This window comes from Heterostelium album (genome assembly GCF_000004825.1).
Source record: "Heterostelium album PN500 unplaced genomic scaffold PPL_scaffold3, whole genome shotgun sequence".
Classification (NCBI taxonomy): Eukaryota; Evosea; class Eumycetozoa; order Acytosteliales; family Acytosteliaceae; genus Heterostelium; species Heterostelium album.
Window position 1 is genome coordinate 1,361,352 of NW_008805065.1, and position 20,254 is coordinate 1,381,605.

The 20,254-nt window shown below is 31.3% G+C and overlaps 10 protein-coding genes across 10 annotated transcripts; 5 read left to right on the forward strand and 5 right to left on the reverse strand.

Annotated features, from left to right (window-relative positions):
• Positions 1–704: 704 nt before the first annotated feature.
• On the forward strand, positions 705–2,662 carry PPL_03113 (uncharacterized protein; the record flags this gene model as incomplete). Its single annotated transcript, XM_020574085.1, has 3 exons — positions 705–1,033; positions 1,131–2,283; positions 2,636–2,662. The coding sequence occupies 3 exons, from the start codon at positions 705–707 to the stop codon at positions 2,660–2,662; spliced, it is 1,509 nt and encodes a 502-aa protein (XP_020436157.1).
• Positions 2,663–3,941: 1,279 nt separating this feature from the next.
• Positions 3,942–7,177, forward strand: PPL_03114 (uncharacterized protein; the record flags this gene model as incomplete). Its single annotated transcript, XM_020574086.1, has 6 exons — positions 3,942–4,258; positions 4,345–5,953; positions 6,167–6,428; positions 6,730–6,824; positions 6,864–6,922; positions 7,171–7,177. The coding sequence occupies 6 exons, from the start codon at positions 3,942–3,944 to the stop codon at positions 7,175–7,177; spliced, it is 2,349 nt and encodes a 782-aa protein (XP_020436158.1).
• A 110-nt stretch (positions 7,178–7,287) lies between these two features.
• PPL_03115 (tetratricopeptide repeat protein) lies at positions 7,288–8,091 on the forward strand (the record flags this gene model as incomplete). The annotated part of the gene is made up of 2 exons (XM_020574087.1): positions 7,288–7,657; positions 7,742–8,091. 2 exons carry the CDS (start codon positions 7,288–7,290, stop codon positions 8,089–8,091), a joined length of 720 nt encoding a protein of 239 aa, XP_020436159.1.
• A 152-nt stretch (positions 8,092–8,243) lies between these two features.
• On the reverse strand, positions 8,244–10,452 carry ddx51 (putative RNA helicase; the record flags this gene model as incomplete). The annotated part of the gene is made up of 6 exons (XM_020574088.1): positions 8,244–8,525; positions 8,608–8,773; positions 8,868–9,389; positions 9,463–9,690; positions 9,787–10,172; positions 10,357–10,452. The coding sequence occupies 6 exons, from the start codon at positions 10,450–10,452 to the stop codon at positions 8,244–8,246; spliced, it is 1,680 nt and encodes a 559-aa protein (XP_020436160.1).
• A 961-nt stretch (positions 10,453–11,413) lies between these two features.
• gnt11 (GlcNAc transferase) lies at positions 11,414–13,058 on the forward strand (the record flags this gene model as incomplete). Its single annotated transcript, XM_020574089.1, has 3 exons — positions 11,414–11,549; positions 12,083–12,468; positions 12,540–13,058. The coding sequence occupies 3 exons, from the start codon at positions 11,414–11,416 to the stop codon at positions 13,056–13,058; spliced, it is 1,041 nt and encodes a 346-aa protein (XP_020436161.1).
• Positions 13,059–13,163: 105 nt separating this feature from the next.
• Positions 13,164–14,047, reverse strand: PPL_03118 (NSA2 family ribosome biogenesis protein; the record flags this gene model as incomplete). The annotated part of the gene is made up of 2 exons (XM_020574090.1): positions 13,164–13,943; positions 14,045–14,047. The coding sequence occupies 2 exons, from the start codon at positions 14,045–14,047 to the stop codon at positions 13,164–13,166; spliced, it is 783 nt and encodes a 260-aa protein (XP_020436162.1).
• A 799-nt stretch (positions 14,048–14,846) lies between these two features.
• PPL_03119 (C2H2-type zinc finger protein) lies at positions 14,847–16,230 on the forward strand (the record flags this gene model as incomplete). Its single annotated transcript, XM_020574091.1, has 4 exons — positions 14,847–15,076; positions 15,177–15,318; positions 15,436–15,839; positions 15,945–16,230. The coding sequence occupies 4 exons, from the start codon at positions 14,847–14,849 to the stop codon at positions 16,228–16,230; spliced, it is 1,062 nt and encodes a 353-aa protein (XP_020436163.1).
• A 236-nt stretch (positions 16,231–16,466) lies between these two features.
• Positions 16,467–16,798, reverse strand: PPL_03120 (bolA family protein; the record flags this gene model as incomplete). The annotated part of the gene is made up of 2 exons (XM_020574092.1): positions 16,467–16,661; positions 16,736–16,798. 2 exons carry the CDS (start codon positions 16,796–16,798, stop codon positions 16,467–16,469), a joined length of 258 nt encoding a protein of 85 aa, XP_020436164.1.
• Positions 16,799–17,048: 250 nt separating this feature from the next.
• Positions 17,049–17,568, reverse strand: tmem170 (uncharacterized protein; the record flags this gene model as incomplete). The annotated part of the gene is made up of 2 exons (XM_020574093.1): positions 17,049–17,179; positions 17,292–17,568. 2 exons carry the CDS (start codon positions 17,566–17,568, stop codon positions 17,049–17,051), a joined length of 408 nt encoding a protein of 135 aa, XP_020436165.1.
• A 941-nt stretch (positions 17,569–18,509) lies between these two features.
• PPL_03122 (CRAL-TRIO domain-containing protein) lies at positions 18,510–19,862 on the reverse strand (the record flags this gene model as incomplete). The annotated part of the gene is made up of 1 exon (XM_020574094.1): positions 18,510–19,862. The coding sequence occupies one exon, from the start codon at positions 19,860–19,862 to the stop codon at positions 18,510–18,512; it is 1,353 nt and encodes a 450-aa protein (XP_020436166.1).
• Between the last annotated feature and the right edge of the window lie 392 nt (positions 19,863–20,254).

A 20,254-nucleotide genomic window follows, 5' to 3' on the forward strand; every position in this document is an offset into this window, starting at 1 on the left:
CAATTTTTGCAAACAAAAAACCCTGGTCTGGTGGGACTGTTTGCAAATTTCATTCATTTTTTATTCCGTTATTACCAGGTTATCAAAGAATTCTTTTTTTTTTTTTTTTTTTTTTTTGTTTGGTTGTTTTATTCTTATTATTTTAAATTAACAATTATATAATTGTGATAAACATTTGAATCGATAGTTTCAAAACACAAATAATAATAACAATAATCAACAACCCTCTATTAAACAACAACAACAACAACAACAATCATATTATTATTTATATTGTTTTTATTATTATCATTTTTTTAACACATCAAATAAAAATAATAATAATAAAAATAATAAAAATAGTAATAATCATATTTTCATACTTTTATATTTTAAAATAATTAATATTATATTATTATTATTAAGACTTTAATAGTAATAATATTTATTTATTAATTTATAATCACCTTTTTTTTTTAAAAAAAAGGGTGGTGTTGTTTTAAAGATTATATATAATATTGTTGTTTTAATCAATCAAAATAATAATAATATTAATTAGTGTAGTGTTTAATAGACTATAGTTAATATCTAATTAAAAACAAATTATACTAATTTTAAATTGATTATCAGAGCAAATCATATTATTTAAATCATTATCCTATTAGTTGATCTTTTATTATTACAATATTGTCAAATCAAATCAAATCACAACACAATTGCAATAAATGGGTTTCGAACAATTCAATGATTACAGTGAGACGCAACAACAGCAGCAACAACAGCAACCACCACTCTATGGCTTCTCACAAATGAACACACAACCAGTTATGGTTCCGGTTGGTATGGTCGATTCTTTACCATATAATTTCCAACAACAACAAATGCAACAACAACTCTATCCACAAATGCAAATACAAATGCAAATGTCTGGTCAACCCGCTCAACCACCACAATTTGAAACCGCAACAGATTTAAAGCGTTGTCTCAAATGTACAAAAATCTATTATCACATGGATTCATTCAATAATCAAGCTTGTTCATATCATCGTGATAAGTAAGTAATTAATTATTTCAATCATCATTATTTAAATTATTTGTTATTAATATTAAAATCTCTCTCTTTTTTTATTCTTTTTAATTAATTATTATAGCTATGTTAAAGGTGAAGAAAGATGGTTATGCTGTAACCGTGTAGGTAGAGAAGCATCACCATGTTTTTCAACTTATCATGTCGAAGATGAAAACACATCGCAGATTCTTCGTTCAATGACCATTCCAAAACCAGATGTAGTCCAACAGAACAATCCAATCTATCAGAATTTGAATTTCGGTTATGTTGGTGCTGAACGTATTCTCTACGAAGGTGTTCTCAAGAAGCAAGGTAAACGTCTTGGTTTCTGGGAGAAGCGTAGATTCAGACTTACTTTTAGCTCACTGATAAATTACTATGACGAGACTGACAAGACAGTTCATCGTGTCTTCCAGTTGGCCGACATCACCATTTCATTCAAGAGAATGTCTACCGACGATGGTGATCGCATCTGTTTGGTCATCAACGATGGTCAACGTAATCACAATCTCTACTCACCGGTGACCGACCAAACCGAAGCATGGATCGATTCACTCCACACTCAAAAGAAAATCTACTTGCAATCGATTAGCAACCAACGTTTCCTCCACTCTTCGAGTCCGGGTATGGCTTCGTTCTCTCCACCCAATCCACATCAATTCCTCTCTCACTATCCCCCATTGCAAATGAGCAATCACATGAGCAGTGGCAACCTCAACAACATCATGAGCAATGCCAACTTGATGAACAGCCAGTCGATGCAAGCACAACAGTTTGCTCCACAGCAATTGGGTGCCTCCAAGCAAGAGCCTTTCCCAATCATCAACAACTACTTCCCACAACCACCAGCTCAACCACAGCAACCCATCACAACCTCTGACAAAGTCCAATGGATTCAACACCGTGTTCAAGTATCCGACACACTTGCCGGTTTGGCCATCAAATACAATACCACTATCGACATCATCAAGAGAACCAACTTGATCAAGAACGATACTTGCATCACCCATCAAACCCTTCTCGTTCCAGTTTCGGGTCCGATCAACATGACCACACAGGCACCAATCCCCCAAACCGAAGAAGAGAAACGTAGAAAGATGATCCAGCTCTTTGCCGTCTCTGAGAACATCTCCAAAGAGGAGTCTCGTTCCTATCTGGTCAACAACGACTGGGATATAACCAAGGCACTGAGAGAGCTCAAGGATGATCTCGATTGGGAACACTCCCATCCCTTTGTAAAATAATTTAAAACTCCCCCCTTCCCCATAATATCTTTGACTCTGAGCGATATAAGCAACTATCGCCACTGTCAGATATTCGATACAGTATCCAATCAACCAATACATCAAAAACTTGAGGGTTTGCGACCGTATTGGCTGAGCGAATCGATGCAGATGAAAAGGTTTTCCCGAAAAGTTATAATCAACTCTTTCCTACGACCTACCAGTTGCAACTTTCACTCTATTTTTTTTTGGATATCAACCGACTCAAATTCATCAATCACAAAACAAATCACCAACCATTCAACCAACCCAAACAATGTTAAAAAAAAAAACAAAAAAATATATATTTCTTTTTCAAGAAAAGCTTGCCGAGGGCTTTCTTCAATATTAATAATACAAAATATCTAGTTTTCAATCAAATCATAATTACAATCCACCCACTCCAACCAATCCAACTCCCACCAAAAAACATTCACCAAAGAACGAAAATCTATGGTTCCTGGATAAATCATCCATCAGCGAATTACTACCTCATTCTTTGATTTAATTTTAAATTAATAAAAATGTGAAGCGAGGCACACTTCGTATGGGTCAATTTCAAACAATTCTACTTTGATTAGTTAGAATTTAGAGAGATTGTCTTTTTGAAGTTGTTTTTGTACTTTCAAAAAAAAAAAAAAAAAACAAACATAAGAAGAAAATATATAATTTTCTTCTTTTTAAAAAAAAACTTTATTCTGATTGGATACCTACAACCCCATTTCTTTGTTATCAAACTCTCACATCATCTCAGTGTATATCAAATTAATTAAGAATTTATGAAAAATAATTGCAAAATAAAAAATATTGTTTGAATTTATTCTAAATTTTATTATTTTATCCAAAGATATTTGATTAGATAATTTAATTAATCTAAAAAACAACAACAATTAATCGATTCCAAAATTTAATTTATAGTTTTTTTTGAACCTGGTCCACATTTAGATTTCTTTAAAAACATACCCAGGAATGAAAATGTCGGGGCTTTCAGCAGTTAAACCTTTTTAATTTCAGAGAGACCAAAAAAAAAAAAAAAAAAAAAAATTCCCAGGTGTATTAAATCTAAAAAGGTTAAAGTGTCAATTTTTTGTCGACATTTAATTTTTGCAATCAACCTGGTATGAAAAAGTGTATATGATGATGTAAATACCAGAAACTCCACAAATAATACATACTGAAAAAAATAGTACTATTTTTTTAATAATTTTTTTTAAATATTTAAGTGAATTGTATTTTTTCCAGTAATATTATCAGTTCAAAAATAATGAAACAGAGTTAAATATTATCATATTGATCTGGTATTGTTTAAATATAAAAGATCTTCTTTGAATCCCTGTTTTTTTTATCTCATCCTATATTATTTTTTATAACTGCCTGTCAAAATAATTTTTATTAAATAAATTTTTTTTCTTTTATAATTAAGCGAAAATACTATTTTGAATTAAAATCAAAATTTTGATGAACAAATAAAGATATGATCTTTGTTATACTTTTGTGTTTTTACTGTTTAATGAAAAAACGAATTTCATTCTGAGCTGATCAAAAAACTTTTTTTTTTTTAAAAATTTAATCATATTTATTGATCATTGATCATTAATTGTCAATTAATTAATCTGAATCACACACTCGGGATGTTGGGTTACAGGTTATTGCGATCAAATATTGTTAAATATGGTCACATTGAAAGACCACTTCATTACAGTACTGTAGCTTCGTCTTTTCATCATCATCAATCAAACAATCATTCATTTGTATCGCCACCACAATCCACACCTAAGATCGCTTCAATAACTACTAAAAGCAAACAAAATAATAATAATAATAATGATAACGATGCTAATAAAATAATTACACAATCTAAATATAAAAATCCACCTGACTTTGCACCAAGCTCAATCGAACCATGGGCATCTACTTATAAAAATAATAAAGTGGCCGCATATAAAGAGTAAGTAATATAGATAGTATCATCCATTATAGTGAAGTTCAATTAATAGTAACTTTTATCAATCACATCTATTTATTTAAATTTAGATTAAGAATATTAATTGATAGTAAAACAAAAGGATTACATTTCTATTTGGATGTTTTTGAATTCACTAGAAAGATGGCAGATGATCAGGGTGAACCTATGACTTTGTTGTTACTCAATCTGCTGTTGGAGGCAGCTACATCGTTGAAAGGTGACAAGAAGTTCATCTCTGCTATCATTAAAGAGATCAATATCGTATCGGATGAAGATTTTGGCAGTAAGACACACGAAATCATGTTGTCCTACTATTTGGAGCGTGGTAGCATTGCAGGAATCTCCTCACAACTCAGAAGCATCAAGAAAAAAAATTTGGAATTTTCATCGCAAACCATGTCACACTTGGTGTTAAGAGCGTACGTTGCGCTACTCTCTAGCGATAAACCAAAGGCAAAGCAGCTGTCGAGCGAGGATTTGCAAGAATTTCTGTTGGAACACTTTGATTCCGCGTGTCAGAAATCGGATCGTAAGAAACAGAGAATCATGGAGATTCAACAGTTTTCGACGATGGTTGATTATTGGTTGCAGACAATGACACCACCCGAATTGATTAAACAGATTGTCAAGTATGTCAAGCATGTCCCAGATTACGTTGGATCCAGTCATTTCTTTGGAATGTTGGATACTCTCATGGCCAACGATGTTAATGAGTTCACACTACTCGAAGCTCTTGCCACTTCAAACATGCTAAATGTTCATAACAGTACGTTGATGAATAGAATGTTGTCGTTCTATCAGATCAGAGGTAAGCATAATATCACAGATGCACTACTCGAGTTGGTACAACACAAAACGGATGCATCGTCCACACTTGCATTAATAGTCGGTGCGCTGTCGTCAAATAACAAGCAATCTGCACTCCAATGGCTTCAGAAATTTCAAGATCAATCTCTATCGATTCCATCATCTTTGTTTATGGATCTATTGTATTTCTTCAGACCGTCGGATTCCGATGTCGAAGCTCAGCTTGGTTACCAAGAGTTTGTCAGTCACTTGGTCAAGTATCAATTCGGTGGATTGAAACCGGAAGTTGTTAAACAGAGTGATTACACTAGTGACGCCATTGGAGATTGTACAGCCATCATTGCTAAACTAGAGACAGCAGATACTAAGGATCTTTTGCAATTGATAACCAATCAACTTGTTGCAGCAGATGATATGCGATTCACAAAGAGTTTGGTCGACCAATTGGTTTATCATTACTTAAAGAGTGGAGAGTATTATATGGCTATGAAATGGGTTGCTCATTCAATGAGAGAGTTCAAACTGCCGCTGAGTGAAGTAACTTTGTTCCATATGGTCGAATATCATCGAGTTGCAAATCATCTGAAACTATTGCGATTTTGGGAGCAGCAGCTTATCTATCGAAATATTGCCACATATAGCGAATCTAAATATTTAGCCGGTTCGACATTCTATTTACCACCGGGTTCAGTGCGAGACAAGCAGATAGCCGATAGATTGGAGCATATCGTAAACCTATCAAATACAGGTCAAATGTTAGAGATAATCAAATTGTTGGGACAGCAACAACAGGACAATGAAGAGTATGCGTTGATTTTCGGTTGGGAGTTTGTATTGAATACCAACATAAGAAGAAAGCTTTTCAACTCTGTATATAGTGGCAGTGTTTTTGCTTATCTCCTGACCACACCGAATCCAATGTCGATCTTCTTGGACACCGACAAGACTTCGCTAAACAATGAGCTTTGCATTGGATTTTTCAACTCCCGACATCCCAAAGACAGGAAAAGGGCAATTGAAGTTGCCAAGAATCTAATGGAGTCTGGTTCCATTCAAGATAGGTGTTGGGTACGCATAATAAAGGCATTGATTGAACAGTACGACCAGAACGATCATGACTTGAAGCCAATCATAGAGAAGCTGGATTCATATACAACAGAAAAGCTGAACAATCTCAAAGAACATGACAAACACAGTATCATCCTTTTGTCCTATCGATTTTGGAGACTGAGTGGAGCTGGCGATGCAGATGCTATCTTTAGCTTGTTTGCGAAGGAAAGCGATGCGATTCAGAGAAACAAGTTCTATGCCTTTGATATTGTATCGATTGTATTGTATAATCTATGTAAATCAGAGAAGATCAACAACAGTGAAACGCCAATATTCGAGCAATGTGTTTCCATAGCCAGAAAGAGTCACCCGATACACGTCCTCGCAAGAACATTCAACTTGGGACCAATCACAGAGACAAACAAGAAAACACTCATCAAACACTTGATCATCGACAACAAATCGTTCAAACCAGATAATATTCCTGTACTCCAACAACTACAGAACCTTAAACCACAGCTCGGCGAAGATCAATCTTCATACAATTTAGTGATGGAATTTTTGTTACAGATCATTTTAAACAAAAACAACAACAGTTCACAGTCAACATCTAGCAAGCAGAGTACAAGCAGCAAATCCAGCAGAAAATCAATCACCGAAAGCTCTAAATTTGTGGATCAGATTATCGAAAGTATAAATAGTAAATAAATTTTAATTTTTTTTTTCACAGACTTTGAGAACATTTCAAAAGATCGATCGATCTCATCACCCACTCTCCAATCCATTAATGTTAGCGAAAAAAAAAAGTTGATAAACCCACTGTTACCTTGTTTTTTTTTTTTTTTTTTTTTTAATCGATTTTATGATATAATTTCAATTAAAATAAAATATTTCATTATTAATAAAACCATCACTAATAAATACTTATTCCAATTCTATTAGAAAAAAAAAATTAGAATTCATTTAAATAAGATTAAGATTAAGTTTTTATTCAATTCACAAAAAAGTACTAGTTTTTTATTTAATTTTTTTTTTAGTTTTTAGTTTTTTCCCATTTTTTTACAATAATTAATCAGAATCAGTTAATCAATCAAAATTTATAAATTTTCATATATTTATAGATAAATTTCGTATTAATAAATAAAAAATAAAAGATGGGATGTTGTTGTGGTAAAGAAAAAAAAGAAAAAGTTGAGCCAGTGGACAGTGGTAAATCTATGAAGAAGCTGGCGAAAAAGAAGGATGTAGATCATGTAGATTCAAAACCAACTTCATTGTATGTCGGCGCAGAGAAATACGATAAACGTGAATTGGAGGAAAGACTTCAGGAAAATCCAAACGATGTCGATGCACTAACGACACTCGGTGTAGTTCTAGCAAACGAAGGACGTGACAAAGAAGCACTCGAAGCTCTCAAAAAGGCAACCGAAATCGACAAGGAATCATCAAAGAGTTGGGTCGCATACGCAGAGTTTTACGAACGTAAAAAAGATCCAAAGAAAGCACAAGAAATATATAAAGAAGGTAAGAAGTCGTTTATCTTTAATTAACAATCAATTTTAAAGTTCTTTAAATAACAATTCTCTCATTTTTATGCATTAATAATAGGATATAAATACGCATCACCAAAGATTGCTTTGGATTCAAATGACTCTGATTTAATGTTACACTATGCTTTGAATTGTCAGAATCGTGGTGATATGGAAAAGGCAGAGAAGTTGTTTAGAAAGGTGATAACTTCTGGTCCTACCAATGTTCGTGGACTTGGATTATACGCAACGTTTGTACTACAACACGAAAAGGATATTGAGAAAGCAAGCAACTACTTCAAGCAGGCTGCTGACGTCGAACCTGCTTCAGCCTACTGGTGTCAACGTTATGGTGAATTCCTTCGTGATAATCTAAAGAATACACAAGAAGCAAACATTTACTTTAAGAAATCTGCATTAGCTGTATAACTAGATCCTTTTTTAATTACAAAACAAACAATGTAATGATATAAATATATCAATCAATGTATAATATATAATAATAGTAGTAGTAGTAATAGTATAATAAATGTAATAAAAGAAATAATAGTATAGTAACATTGTTATTTTTTAATATTTGATTATTCAAAATTAATAAGTAGTCTCTTTTTATTGATTTCCGTTAAATCTTGTACTATTATAGATTGATTATCTTCTGTTGTCAATGCAGAGGACTGTGAGAGGTTGTTGATTGATTTAAATAACTTTTGATTTGCTTTTCTCTTTGCATAGATTGTTCTGGTTTGACTAAGTGCATTCTTGTATGATTTAGTATATTTCTGATATTGTTCTTTCTTCCAAGTGAGTTTATCCATCTTTTGTGTTCTTCCTGCTTTCTTTATCATATTTGTAAAGTATGATTTCTAAAATAACAAAACTAATTAATAAAATGCTCTTTCTCTCACTCTCTAAAAGTATATCATATTCTTGTGTGTTAATACTTACTTCTTCTCTTGCAACTATAGTGTATGCAGAACCTTTTCTTCCTGCTCTAGCTGTTCTACCGACTCTATGTACATACAACACTGCCGATGGTGGCGCATTATAATTAATAACAGCATCTACATTTGGAAGATCCATACCTCTTGCTAAAATATCACTACATATTAAACTGTATTTATAATAATAAACATATGTTGTTAATATATATTACTTTAAAATATATCTATCTCTCTATCTATCATGGAGAGTTGTAATAAACATACACATTAATATCACCATTTGCAAATAACTTTAATAAATTTGAACGTTCGATAGAGTTGATTGACGATGAATATTGAGCTGGTTTCAATTTAACACCATCTACCTCACCGATGAAGCCTAGCAGTGTGTTTAGACGTTGTGTGATATCAATTGAATTTGTAAAGCAAATGATTCTTGCTATATTATCATTTTGATCTGTTTGTTGTTGTTGTTTCGATTTAAATATATTACCTATGACACTGATAAGTGCCAATGGTTTTTGATCAGAGTGACATGCAATATAACTCTCTTTAAGTGTGTCTGGTATGGTGTATTTCAATTCCGATATCTTGTTGGATTGGAAGTAGAGTGGTGCATTCAATTTCAACAATGAAATCTTCTCTGGATTGTAACTCATTGTAGCAGATAGCAATAGCTTGATTACTCTCGACTCTTTAAAGGATAGATGATCTATGTGTGATCTGAAATTACTACTTCCACCACTACTTGTATTATTATACTTTGAATCACTTATACTTATATCACTATATATTTAAATATTTTGAACATTAATAAAGTAAATCTATAGATTGTAAGCTATTAATAATTAATACATACCCTCTTGAACCAATAGATATCAATCTTTCTTTTGATACACTCGAAGAATCCATAACCTTCTCTAACCAATATTGGAATGACTCTCTCAATAATCTATCTGCTTCGTCAATAACTAAATAAGTGAGATGCTGCAAGTCAAACCCGGGTGTTTCATTGAGATGCTCTACAAGTCTACCAGGTGTACAAACGATTATATCAACTAAACTTTGATATGTAACACTATTATTCCTAGATTATTCAATATAGAGATGAGTAAGTTTGTTAGAATTCTAAAATGAAATAAACACCTTAATATATATATATATAGATTTAGTAACTACTTACTCATCATTGAAATGAGATGATACAATTAATGATTGCTCCAATGCGAATGATCTTAATCCAAGTGTTTCAACCACTAGATCGGTACCTTTGGTTATCGATTTGAATGTAGCTTCTGTTTGGGTGACTAGATCATGTGTTGGAACGATACAGATGACACGCAATCTTCTGACTACTCTATTATAAAGCTTCTGTACAATTGGTAAGACGTATGCAAGTGTCTTACCGGAACCTGTTGGTGCGCAAACACAAATATCATGTCCTTCGGTTCGAGCGATGAATGGTACTATTTCATTTTGAACTGCCAACAACTCTACTATTCCTTGATCGTTTAAGTTCTTTATAATCCAATCTGGTAAACCAATTGATTCCAATGATTGACTATCCATCTCTAGTAATTTTATTTACCAAGATAATCGACTGAAATTATTCAAGACTTTCGTTTTTATAAAATTTGTTCGTTTTTTTGTGCACAAAAAATGATCATTAATAAACTTTATGAAAAAAAAAATTGTTTCTTGTTTGTCAATATTTATTTATTTTATTATATAATACAACATTTCAAAGTTATACCATCTCAATCCTTGAAACCATGATAGAATCTAAAGATAGAAGTAAGTCTTGAACATAATAACCAATCACCCAGAAATTTATTAGTCTTTTATCCATTTCTTAATGTGTTAAATGAGAGCGAATAAATTCAATAATGGATTCGACAATTTACAAGTAATAATAGACAGTTTGTCAATGATGGTATATCTAATATCCTGAACAACAGAAAATGCTAAATAAAAACATATTTAGATACCATAGTCTGACTTTATCAGTTCCAGTGTATCAGTGTTTGACAATAGCGTCCTGGTTTCACCTATGGACCAACATTTCCTTCAACAAAGATCTTCAAGGGTCTAGATGCTTTAACTTTGCGATTTGTATTATAAAAATAAATATAGTCAAGTGTACAAATCAAATAACTATTTTTTTTTTTCTTTTCTTTTTTTTTTTTTTTTATTAAATACTAGTACTCAATATTAATTCGAATTAAATACTTGAAAATATTGAAGTTCAAAAAAGAAAAAAAGAACAATAATATAATAGAAGTATTAAATAGGTAAAGCAGTAGAAAGTCAGTGAATGTATGATTCCAGTTAACTAACCCTAAATTTAATACACTCTTCAACTTTTATATTCAATCATGTTTATTCCCTGTTTGATCAAAAAAAAATTAATAAATAGATTAACCTTAGACTACAAATTGTGTAATTAATATTCTGGAAAATTCACCTTTGGATTTTGTAAATTGTAACACACTATTTTATTTCAATGTTAACACTACAATATATATCTCAATATCAAAAAAAAATATTCACAATGATCACTGTGTTATATATGTGGGTGTGTGTATATATAGTATCTCTATGACTTTTTTTTATAATTTTGTGATATTTGATAAAATCACAAAATAAAATACTGACGGAATACTGTTAAATTATTTATTAGATATTTCATTTACTTCAATATTCATTTCCTATAGAAAACAAACAATCTTTTATTTTTTACCTTTTTATATATTTATATATTATTATTTTATATGGTTTTCTCATTAATAAATATATTTAACTAAAAAGAAATGTATTTTTTTAAATTATTTTTATTTTGTATTATTTCATGTTTAATTGGTTTTGTTATTTCAGCTAAATTGGAATTGTGTGAGAATGGAGGTGTTTCTTTTCAAGGTCATTGTATTTGTCCTCCTCATTTTAGAGGTAAATTCTGTCAGTTTACAAACAACGATACAAAGTGTACACAAGCTTGGGATGAATCGGTATATGTCGGACATTTCTGTTGCTGGTCAAAACATAGAACAGACAATCAACCAAAAACAGATTTAGAAAACAGCAATTGGAAGTTAGAAGACCACTCTGGACTCACTCAGAATCAAAAACTGAAAAATATTCTCAAGTACTATGGTCCTTGGACACGAAACGATTTGCTCTACCTTAATCACATTTTCCAAACCACAAAGATTCAAGGATCATCTGCCAACCGACACAAATATGTTTACACTGCAAAACACCAGAATCTCATTGAAGAGATAGAAACACCATCCAGTTGCACAGATGACAACCTCTCACCACCCTTAGCATTTTCATTATTAATTCACAACATTAATATATCTTCTTTGGAAACATTATTTAGTATTTTATATAAACCTAAGCATTATTATGTAATTCATTGTAAGTTTTAAAAATAATAATAATTTTAAATTAATTATATTTTACTAATAAAAATTATATAGTGGATCATAATTATAAAAATAAAGAAGAAAAGATTAAACTTGAAAAAGCTTTAATGAATTTCTATGAGATGTCCGATAATCCTTTGGGATATCCTTATAATATTAAATTAATGGAAGAGACTTTCCATGGTAATTGGGGATCACCTGCTTTGGTTTACATGGAGGTTGCATCGTATACTCATCTTTTCGATATGGTTAACCAAAGAATCTCTGCATTGAATGAATCTGAAAAACCAAAGTCATCCTACCAATGGTCACATGTAATCAACCTAAGTTTGAATGATATGCCACTTGTACCACTATCAAGACTTCAACAATACTTTTGTACGAATTTAAATACCAGCTATATACAATCCTATCATGAGAGTTATGATGAAAGATATTCTGTAAGTATAAACTGTAATTTTTTTAATTATTACTCTTTCTAATTATATCAATTCAATCATCTTTTTTATAGATATCTTTAATGGAGAAAAGTGATACTCAATATCATGATGTTTCACATCATCTGTTTGAGAAATATGAATGTGGTCTTGATGGTTGTAATCATTATTATAATAGATCGATTGCTAGATATGGAACACAATGGCATATGCTGACCTACAAGTTTGTTCACTTTATGATCAGTGATATGAGAGCAATCGAAAGAATGTTCCAAATGAAATTCAGTGTCATTCCAGATGAGACCTACTTCCAACAAGCCAATCAAATCTTTATGAATGACGTAGAGACCAAGAGAACATACCACAGTCAAAATGTAATCTCAACACAACTACAATCAAGTACAATCAAACGACACACCATGTGGAATAGAGGCGATCACAAGAATCGTTACGAAGTGCTAATACCAGACTTGGAGCAATTCCTCATAAACAATCGAAAGGATAATGAAGATAAACATATCTTTTTCATTAGAAAAGTATATGATCAAGAAGTAAAAGATCATATAATCAATAATTTTATAAACATTAAATAAATAAATAAATAAATAAAAGTGGTTAACACGTTTCTTTTTTCTTTAAAAAGATAAATTTGTTTATTATTTATTATTATTTATTATTATGTTATATATTTATATTTTTTAAACAAGTAATAGTGCATTGATACAACCATCGTTCTCTGGATTGTTTGTGACCTGTGCGAATTTACCCCAAACTACTTTACCGGTTTGTGTTACCAAACCGAGATCGGAAACGTTGACTTCGATGATGGTACCCTTGGTGATGACACCGAGCTGTGTGTAGGTCGGTGACTGTGGATTCTTCTTGACACCGAGAATATCGAGGTAGAATGTTGATTTCAACTCTGGATGGGTGACGTGTGCCTTCTTGAAACGCAGACCGGTCGGACGGATGAAACGCTCGTATTTCGGTGCCTTACGAGTGAATCCCTCACCGACAAATGTAACTTTAGTAACCATACGCTTCCATGCTTTCTTTTGACGCTTACCGGTCTTGACGACCTTGAACATCTCGTCCTCGGAGATGGCACGTACCTTGGGCAGTGGAACGGCCCACTTTCCGGCCTTCTCCTTACGCTTCTCCTTCACCATATTCGAGAGAACCTTTGCACGCGATACACCCTCACGATCCAACAGGTAACCTGGAACGGCACCTTCCTTGACCTTCTCGTCGGTGGCCTTCTTGTTGGTACGCTCTTGGTGCATGGCAATGGTTCTCTTCATCTCGGCCTTCTCTGAATAACGCTTCTTATTCAGCAACTTGGCCTTGATACCATATACCTTTTGTGCCAAAGCACTCTTCTTGTGTGTCTCTCTAGATGTTCTCTTACGCAGTTTTTCATAATGATCGAAACGTCTACCGAATCTCTTTCGATGCAATTCAATATAATCTCCTTGAGCCTATTAATTATCATCAACATATTATTATATCAAAATAGATTGATTCACAAAGAAATATATAAGTAATATGAATTTAAATAACCTCCTAAAATGATACATACCATATTTTAGTGTCTCTATGTGTGTATATATGATATAAAAAAAAAAGTTTTTAAAAAGTTTATTATATAAAGAAAAAAAAAGTAGTTTTACTATTTAACAATATGATTGATTGGTTGATTTAATAATTAAAAAAAAAGAAGATAATCCCTCTAGGTATTCGAAATCTTATTATTAAATGTAGAATTCAAATTTGATTAGATGGTTGATGCAAAAGTGTAGTTTTGTTTGTTTGTTTTAAGTTCGCTCGTTTAAATATTTATTCGATCGGTTTTGTTTTTGTTTTGTGAGTGTGAAGATGAAGTGATGATATGATATGATTGATTTATTATTATATAAATTTGTTTGTTATTAATGAAAATAATAATAAATAATAATAATAATAATCGATAATATAAAAATAAATAAATAATATGGATTTTTTTTATTTTTATTTTTTTTTATTTTTTGTCAAAAAAAAAGTTAATTTTCCTTCGTTCAAAAAAAATAAAATAATAATATTAAAAATCATCAATAATAATGTTTCGTTTTTAATCCATCTCAAGAAAACGACGATTTTCATCAAATATAAGTGAAAATTATTTTTTCAATATTTTTTCTTCTAATTTTACCATTGTTGTTTCAATTTTATAAAAAAAGAATAACATTCTAATTCTTTTTGTTTTTTTTTTTAGTTTTAAAATTTAAAAAAATTATAATAATAATACATTACAAACAAATCCAAATCATAAATCACAAATAATAGAAATATTTATTTATTATATAATTAATAATAACTTGTAACTAAACAACTATATATAAAAAATGGAGAAAGTAGGAGAAACTTTTACTTGTATCTCATGTCGTGTCATGTTTGATAATCCAGAGGACCAAAGAGTTCACTATAAATCAGAGTTGCACAGATTCAATCTAAAGAGAAAGGTATTGGATTTGCCACCCGTTACACTTCAGACATTCAATTCGAAATTAGAGGCATTGAAAGTAGAAGAGAAAACACAGAAAGATCCTACTGTCTATGAATGTAGAATTTGCGAGTAAGTTATCTTAATAATGTGATAATAATGAGTTATCAATTCAAATCCTAATTCTTCTTTTATTTATTCTTTTTTTCTCTACAACTATCTATCTATCTAGTAAACAATTTTCATCTGAAGGACCATATAATCAACATTTAATCTCAAAGAAACATAAATTAAATGTAGAGGCTGGTGTACCAGAGAAGATTAGAGTTAGAAAGCCAAAGGAAGAGAAAGTACCTGAGAAAGTACCTGAAACTGTATGTAATCAACAACAACAACAACAACAACAACAACAACAATATACAATCGATTGTATATTATTATTATTATTTTATTGTGTTAACACAACTATCATTTAAATTAATTTAATCTAGTTGGAAGAAGCAGAAAAGATGGTTGAAGAAAAGATTAAGAATACACCAAAGTTACCACTTGAACATTGTTTATTCTGTAGACATGTTAGTGCGACACTCGATGAAAATGTAGATCATATGGCAAAACAACATAGTTTCTTCATCCCTGATATTGATTTCTTGGTCGATTTACCAGGACTGTTAAGATATATGAGCGATAAGATTGCAGTTGGTAATATTTGTTTGTATTGCAGTGGTAAGGGTAGAGCACTTCACAGTTTGGAAGCCGTACAACGTCACATGATCGATCTCTCTCATTGCAAGATGAACTACGACACCGAAGAAAACTCTGATGAATACATTGAATTCTATGACTTTACTAACAGTTACAAAGATCGTTCTAATCCAGATGATGAACTTAAAGAGTATGTTATCATTTTTTTTTATTATATATATCATTATATTCTAAAGATTAATTAACATGTTTGTTTGTTTATTTATTCTTTTTATTTATTTATTTTTAATTATAGTAATCTTGTTATTACAGAGGGTGAAATGATTCTACCGGATGGTACAGTAATTGGACATCGTGACTATGCAGTTTACTACAAACAACATTACCAAGTTGCAAATGTCAGACAATCATCGATTGCCAAGATCATCAATCAATACAAGACACTCGGATGGCACGAAGTCACTAGATCTACCCAAGAGATTGATCAAAAGATACGTCATCGTCAAAATGTCATGGCTCTTAAGGTTGGAATGAAGAAGAACAATCAAAGACATCATCGTCTACAATTATTGATTAATTAAATTAAATTAAAGTTAAATTTAAAACAACAACATCATTGTCAACAATTATTCTTCTTCTTTCTTATCTCGTTAAACTAAATATATCATTTAAAAAAAAAAAAATAACTATTCACTTTTCTTATTCATCTCTTTCTTTTCTCCTTTTTTTTTTTACAAAAATGATCATCAATTTATACAGGTTACTTTTTATTTGTTTAATTTCTTTCATGAAAGTTATATATTATTACTACTATCTCTTATTGTTTCATCTTTTCTTCGTATTGTTTCTTTGTCCATGTCTTGAAGTTTATAGCGTGGATGTCTTTCATTAGTTCGCCAATGACATCGTTTGCCATACGATGTCTCTCCAAAAGAGACACACCTTCAAATTTATCTGAACCAATTACAATTGAAAACTTTGCTCCACATCCACCCGATACATCTTCTACAATCTATTAATGAATGAATAGTAAACAATATTAATATCTAAAAACTTTTTATATTATAATAATCAGTTATTACATACTATGTTTGAGTCTGGGAATCCTGATTTCAAGGTATTCTCTAATTGTTCAACTGTAACTGTCATTGTTTGTTTCGATTGACTGTATAATACGATATATAGATAATTATTATGATTATGAGAAAGTGACAATTAATTGAAAAATTAAAAACACCAAATTTTGTCATCAAAACGAACAAGGAACTGGAGTTGCATGGAAGCATTTTTCTTTTTTTTTTTTTTTTCTTATTTTTTTTTTTGGTGATTTACCAGCTTTGGTCGCATTCATTCTGAATCCATCAGTCTAAAATAGAACAGAACATATAATTTGTATAGTTTACACTTGTAATAACCTCAGTGTAAAAGCTAATATTACATGAAGTATTGTCAACCCTACTCCCCATGCAACACCGAAATACCATTCTAAAAGAAATGAAGCTGATCTATATATTGCTGCTATAATGGTAGCTTTGTTATATTATAATATAGTGTTATTATCTAAGTTAGTATAGTTTTATATATAGGTTTGTTGGTATTCATTGTGTGAAATAATTATGATGATTATAATGATAAAACATACCTGATATACCACCGAAACTGATACCTATTGCAACACCAAAGACAGCAGTGAATATCGGGATGAAAGGAGAGAGCTTTGAACGTCTTAAGATGATCGATGCGATGAAACCAGATAAAAGGTAGGTCAGTGTACAGCTTACTGTACACCAAAAAGTTATAGCCAACCAAATATCACCATATTTATGAAAGTATCCATGAAACAAAGATCCATCTGTCAGAGTACGAGTATCAGGGTTAGAATCACCCAATATCATATCATAACCTTTATTGATTGTCATCCTATCCTAAATACTATCGGTCTATATAGATTATTCTCTATGTTCGATCGATCTACACTTGAATATACAAATAGTTATTTAAAATATACTAATCTTTGTGTGTTTTTTTTTTTGTTTTTTTTTGAAATATGTTATATGTCTTGGTGTTTTGTGTGATCACAAACGAAATTAACTAGTTGTGGTAATATATCTTGATTGTATGATTTTTGATTTTTCTATTATTTTATTTATTTATTATTTGTTTTTTTATTTATTTTTTGATTCTTGTATTCAAAGAACTTCGGATACTCCAAAAAAAAACTTTACTTTTTTTTTAATAGGTTTATTTTGTATTTTTTATTTTTTGATTTTTTTATTTTTTTGTTAAAGCATTTGATCGTTATAAAAACAATGAAAGTTGGTAACTTTTTTTTTCATTCGTCTGTGCCAAATGGTAGTGTATCATAACAAATCACCAACTCATATTTTCATAGTAATTAATTGTGATGATTAATGCATTTACGACCTTCAGAAAGTTGATCTGTTGACTATTTTGCATCACCATATGAACCTTTAATAGCTATCACTATATATTTATATTTTATCTCCTCACTATATTATATTTTATTTCCTCTCAAAACCTAAAAAATTTAAATACTAACTATTTTCTTTTTTCCTCATAATAGGTTCTACATCCATAGAGATTGATTATAATTGCAAATTAATGAATATAAATAAAATGAAACTTTTTAAATTATCATTTTTTTTGTGTAATTTTATTACTTTATTGTCTTATAATATAAACATTCAATATTTCCAATATCTCTTTTAAAACTCATCATACTTTTAAAGTCCACTTACTGCGCAATTGTAATATTTTTTTTTTTTGAGTTAACCGACAAAGCTACAACTATTTTGGTTCCAAAAATTGAAAATATTTTAATTTTTTACTTTTATAATTTTTATTCATCTATCTGCTCTTCTGTTGATTCTTTTGGAACTTCTTCAACTGTTGTTGGTTGTTCTACAATTTCTTTGTTTTCATTTGGTAGATTATCGTCTGTTGTAGTAGTATTAGTTGTTGTTGTTGTTGTAGGTTCTTCAGTAGTAGTTGTTGTTGTTGCTGCTGAAATTGAAGTTGTAACAGTGGTTGTCGAATTATTATTATTATTATTATTATTATTATTTGGTTTACTCTTAATTGTAAAGTGAACAACTTTTTTGTTCATGAATGAATAGGTGTTGTTGAAAATAGCAGTATAGTAGCCGGGTTCTTCAATTCTAAACGATCCTGCATTGTATTCATGTTGAGAGAGTGGAACTACAAATTGATTGGCAGAGAGCGGAGATGTGATTACTTTTCCATCTGCCGACTTGACGATACCAAATGAGATATCGTTGGTTTCTACAATGTATTCCCACTCGATGAGTTGATCCGATGGCAATTCACCTAGTGCCACCTGGTGATATTCCTTTGGCTTGACGGTGGCCATTTCAACTTTGGCGTCGTCGACACTTGCGATACCACCGTAGCGCGCAGGCAGAGAGTCGGCGTCGATAAACTGAAGCAACTCACGACGATACGTCTTGTTGCTGCAGATGATGAACTTCTTTCTGGTGCGATCGTTGGTGAACGAACTAAAGAACGCGTAGAGACGCTCGAAAAACCATGGGACATTGATAAAGAATTTGCGCGCCAACATCTCGGGATAGTTGTCTTGCAGGAGCGCGATCGTTGCTTTCGACGCCTGTTTGGTGCGCTTGTCCATGCTGAGCATCGACACGTCCTTGTAGTCGTGAACTACCACAATAGATTCGCGGTCATACGCACGGAATCCACCGGATGTCTCTGAGAGCAGTTGAATCGATCGTTCCATCTGTGCGACTTTCCAACGGAGGAACTGGTCGACTCCGTCCTTAAAGACAGTGTCGACGTCGATGTTGCAGTAGTAGTTGAACATGAGAGGACGTCCGTCTTTGTCGGCACGGTAGATCTCACCGATCTTCTCGTAGTACTCTGGGAATTGCTCGGTCAAGATGTTGTCGACACCAAACTCCTTTCGCCATTTCAGACACGCCTGGAACATCGAGATGGCAGCATCCAACTTGAAATCTCTGGCTCTCAGAAACTTGAGCAAAACAATATCTCTGTTAGTTGAGTTTTGCTCTAGATTCACTGTCCAGAGAACCAATGTTTTTTCCTCTGGATAGCCAAGTTCCTCTCTGATCTTTGATAGGGTTTCATCCAACTTTGACCTGAAAGAATCTAAACCCTGTCTTTGAACATCATTTAAATCATTTAAGAATCCACTCATTCTAACCTTTTTATATTAAATTATAATTTTTGGGTAAACAAATAAAATAAAAAAGTAAGTACTTAATAATAAGTGTGTATAAAAAAAAATAACAATCAGATAAATTTTGAGTGACTAATCATTTTGTGTTGTTTTTATTTTTTATTAATATAAAAGTTTTATTTTTATTTAATTTATTGCATGACTTTTCAGAATGGTTTAATAAATATATTTAAAAAGGATTTATAAAATTTATTTTTAAAAATATTTATAAAAGGGATTTTATTCTGAATTAGAGCAATAATGGTTTGCATTAAGTTCTGATCAATATACCTTTCTTTTAAAGGTTAAAGTAGATATTCCTATATCGGCTGTCAAAAGCAAAATCTACAACAATGTAAATATAAAGTAGA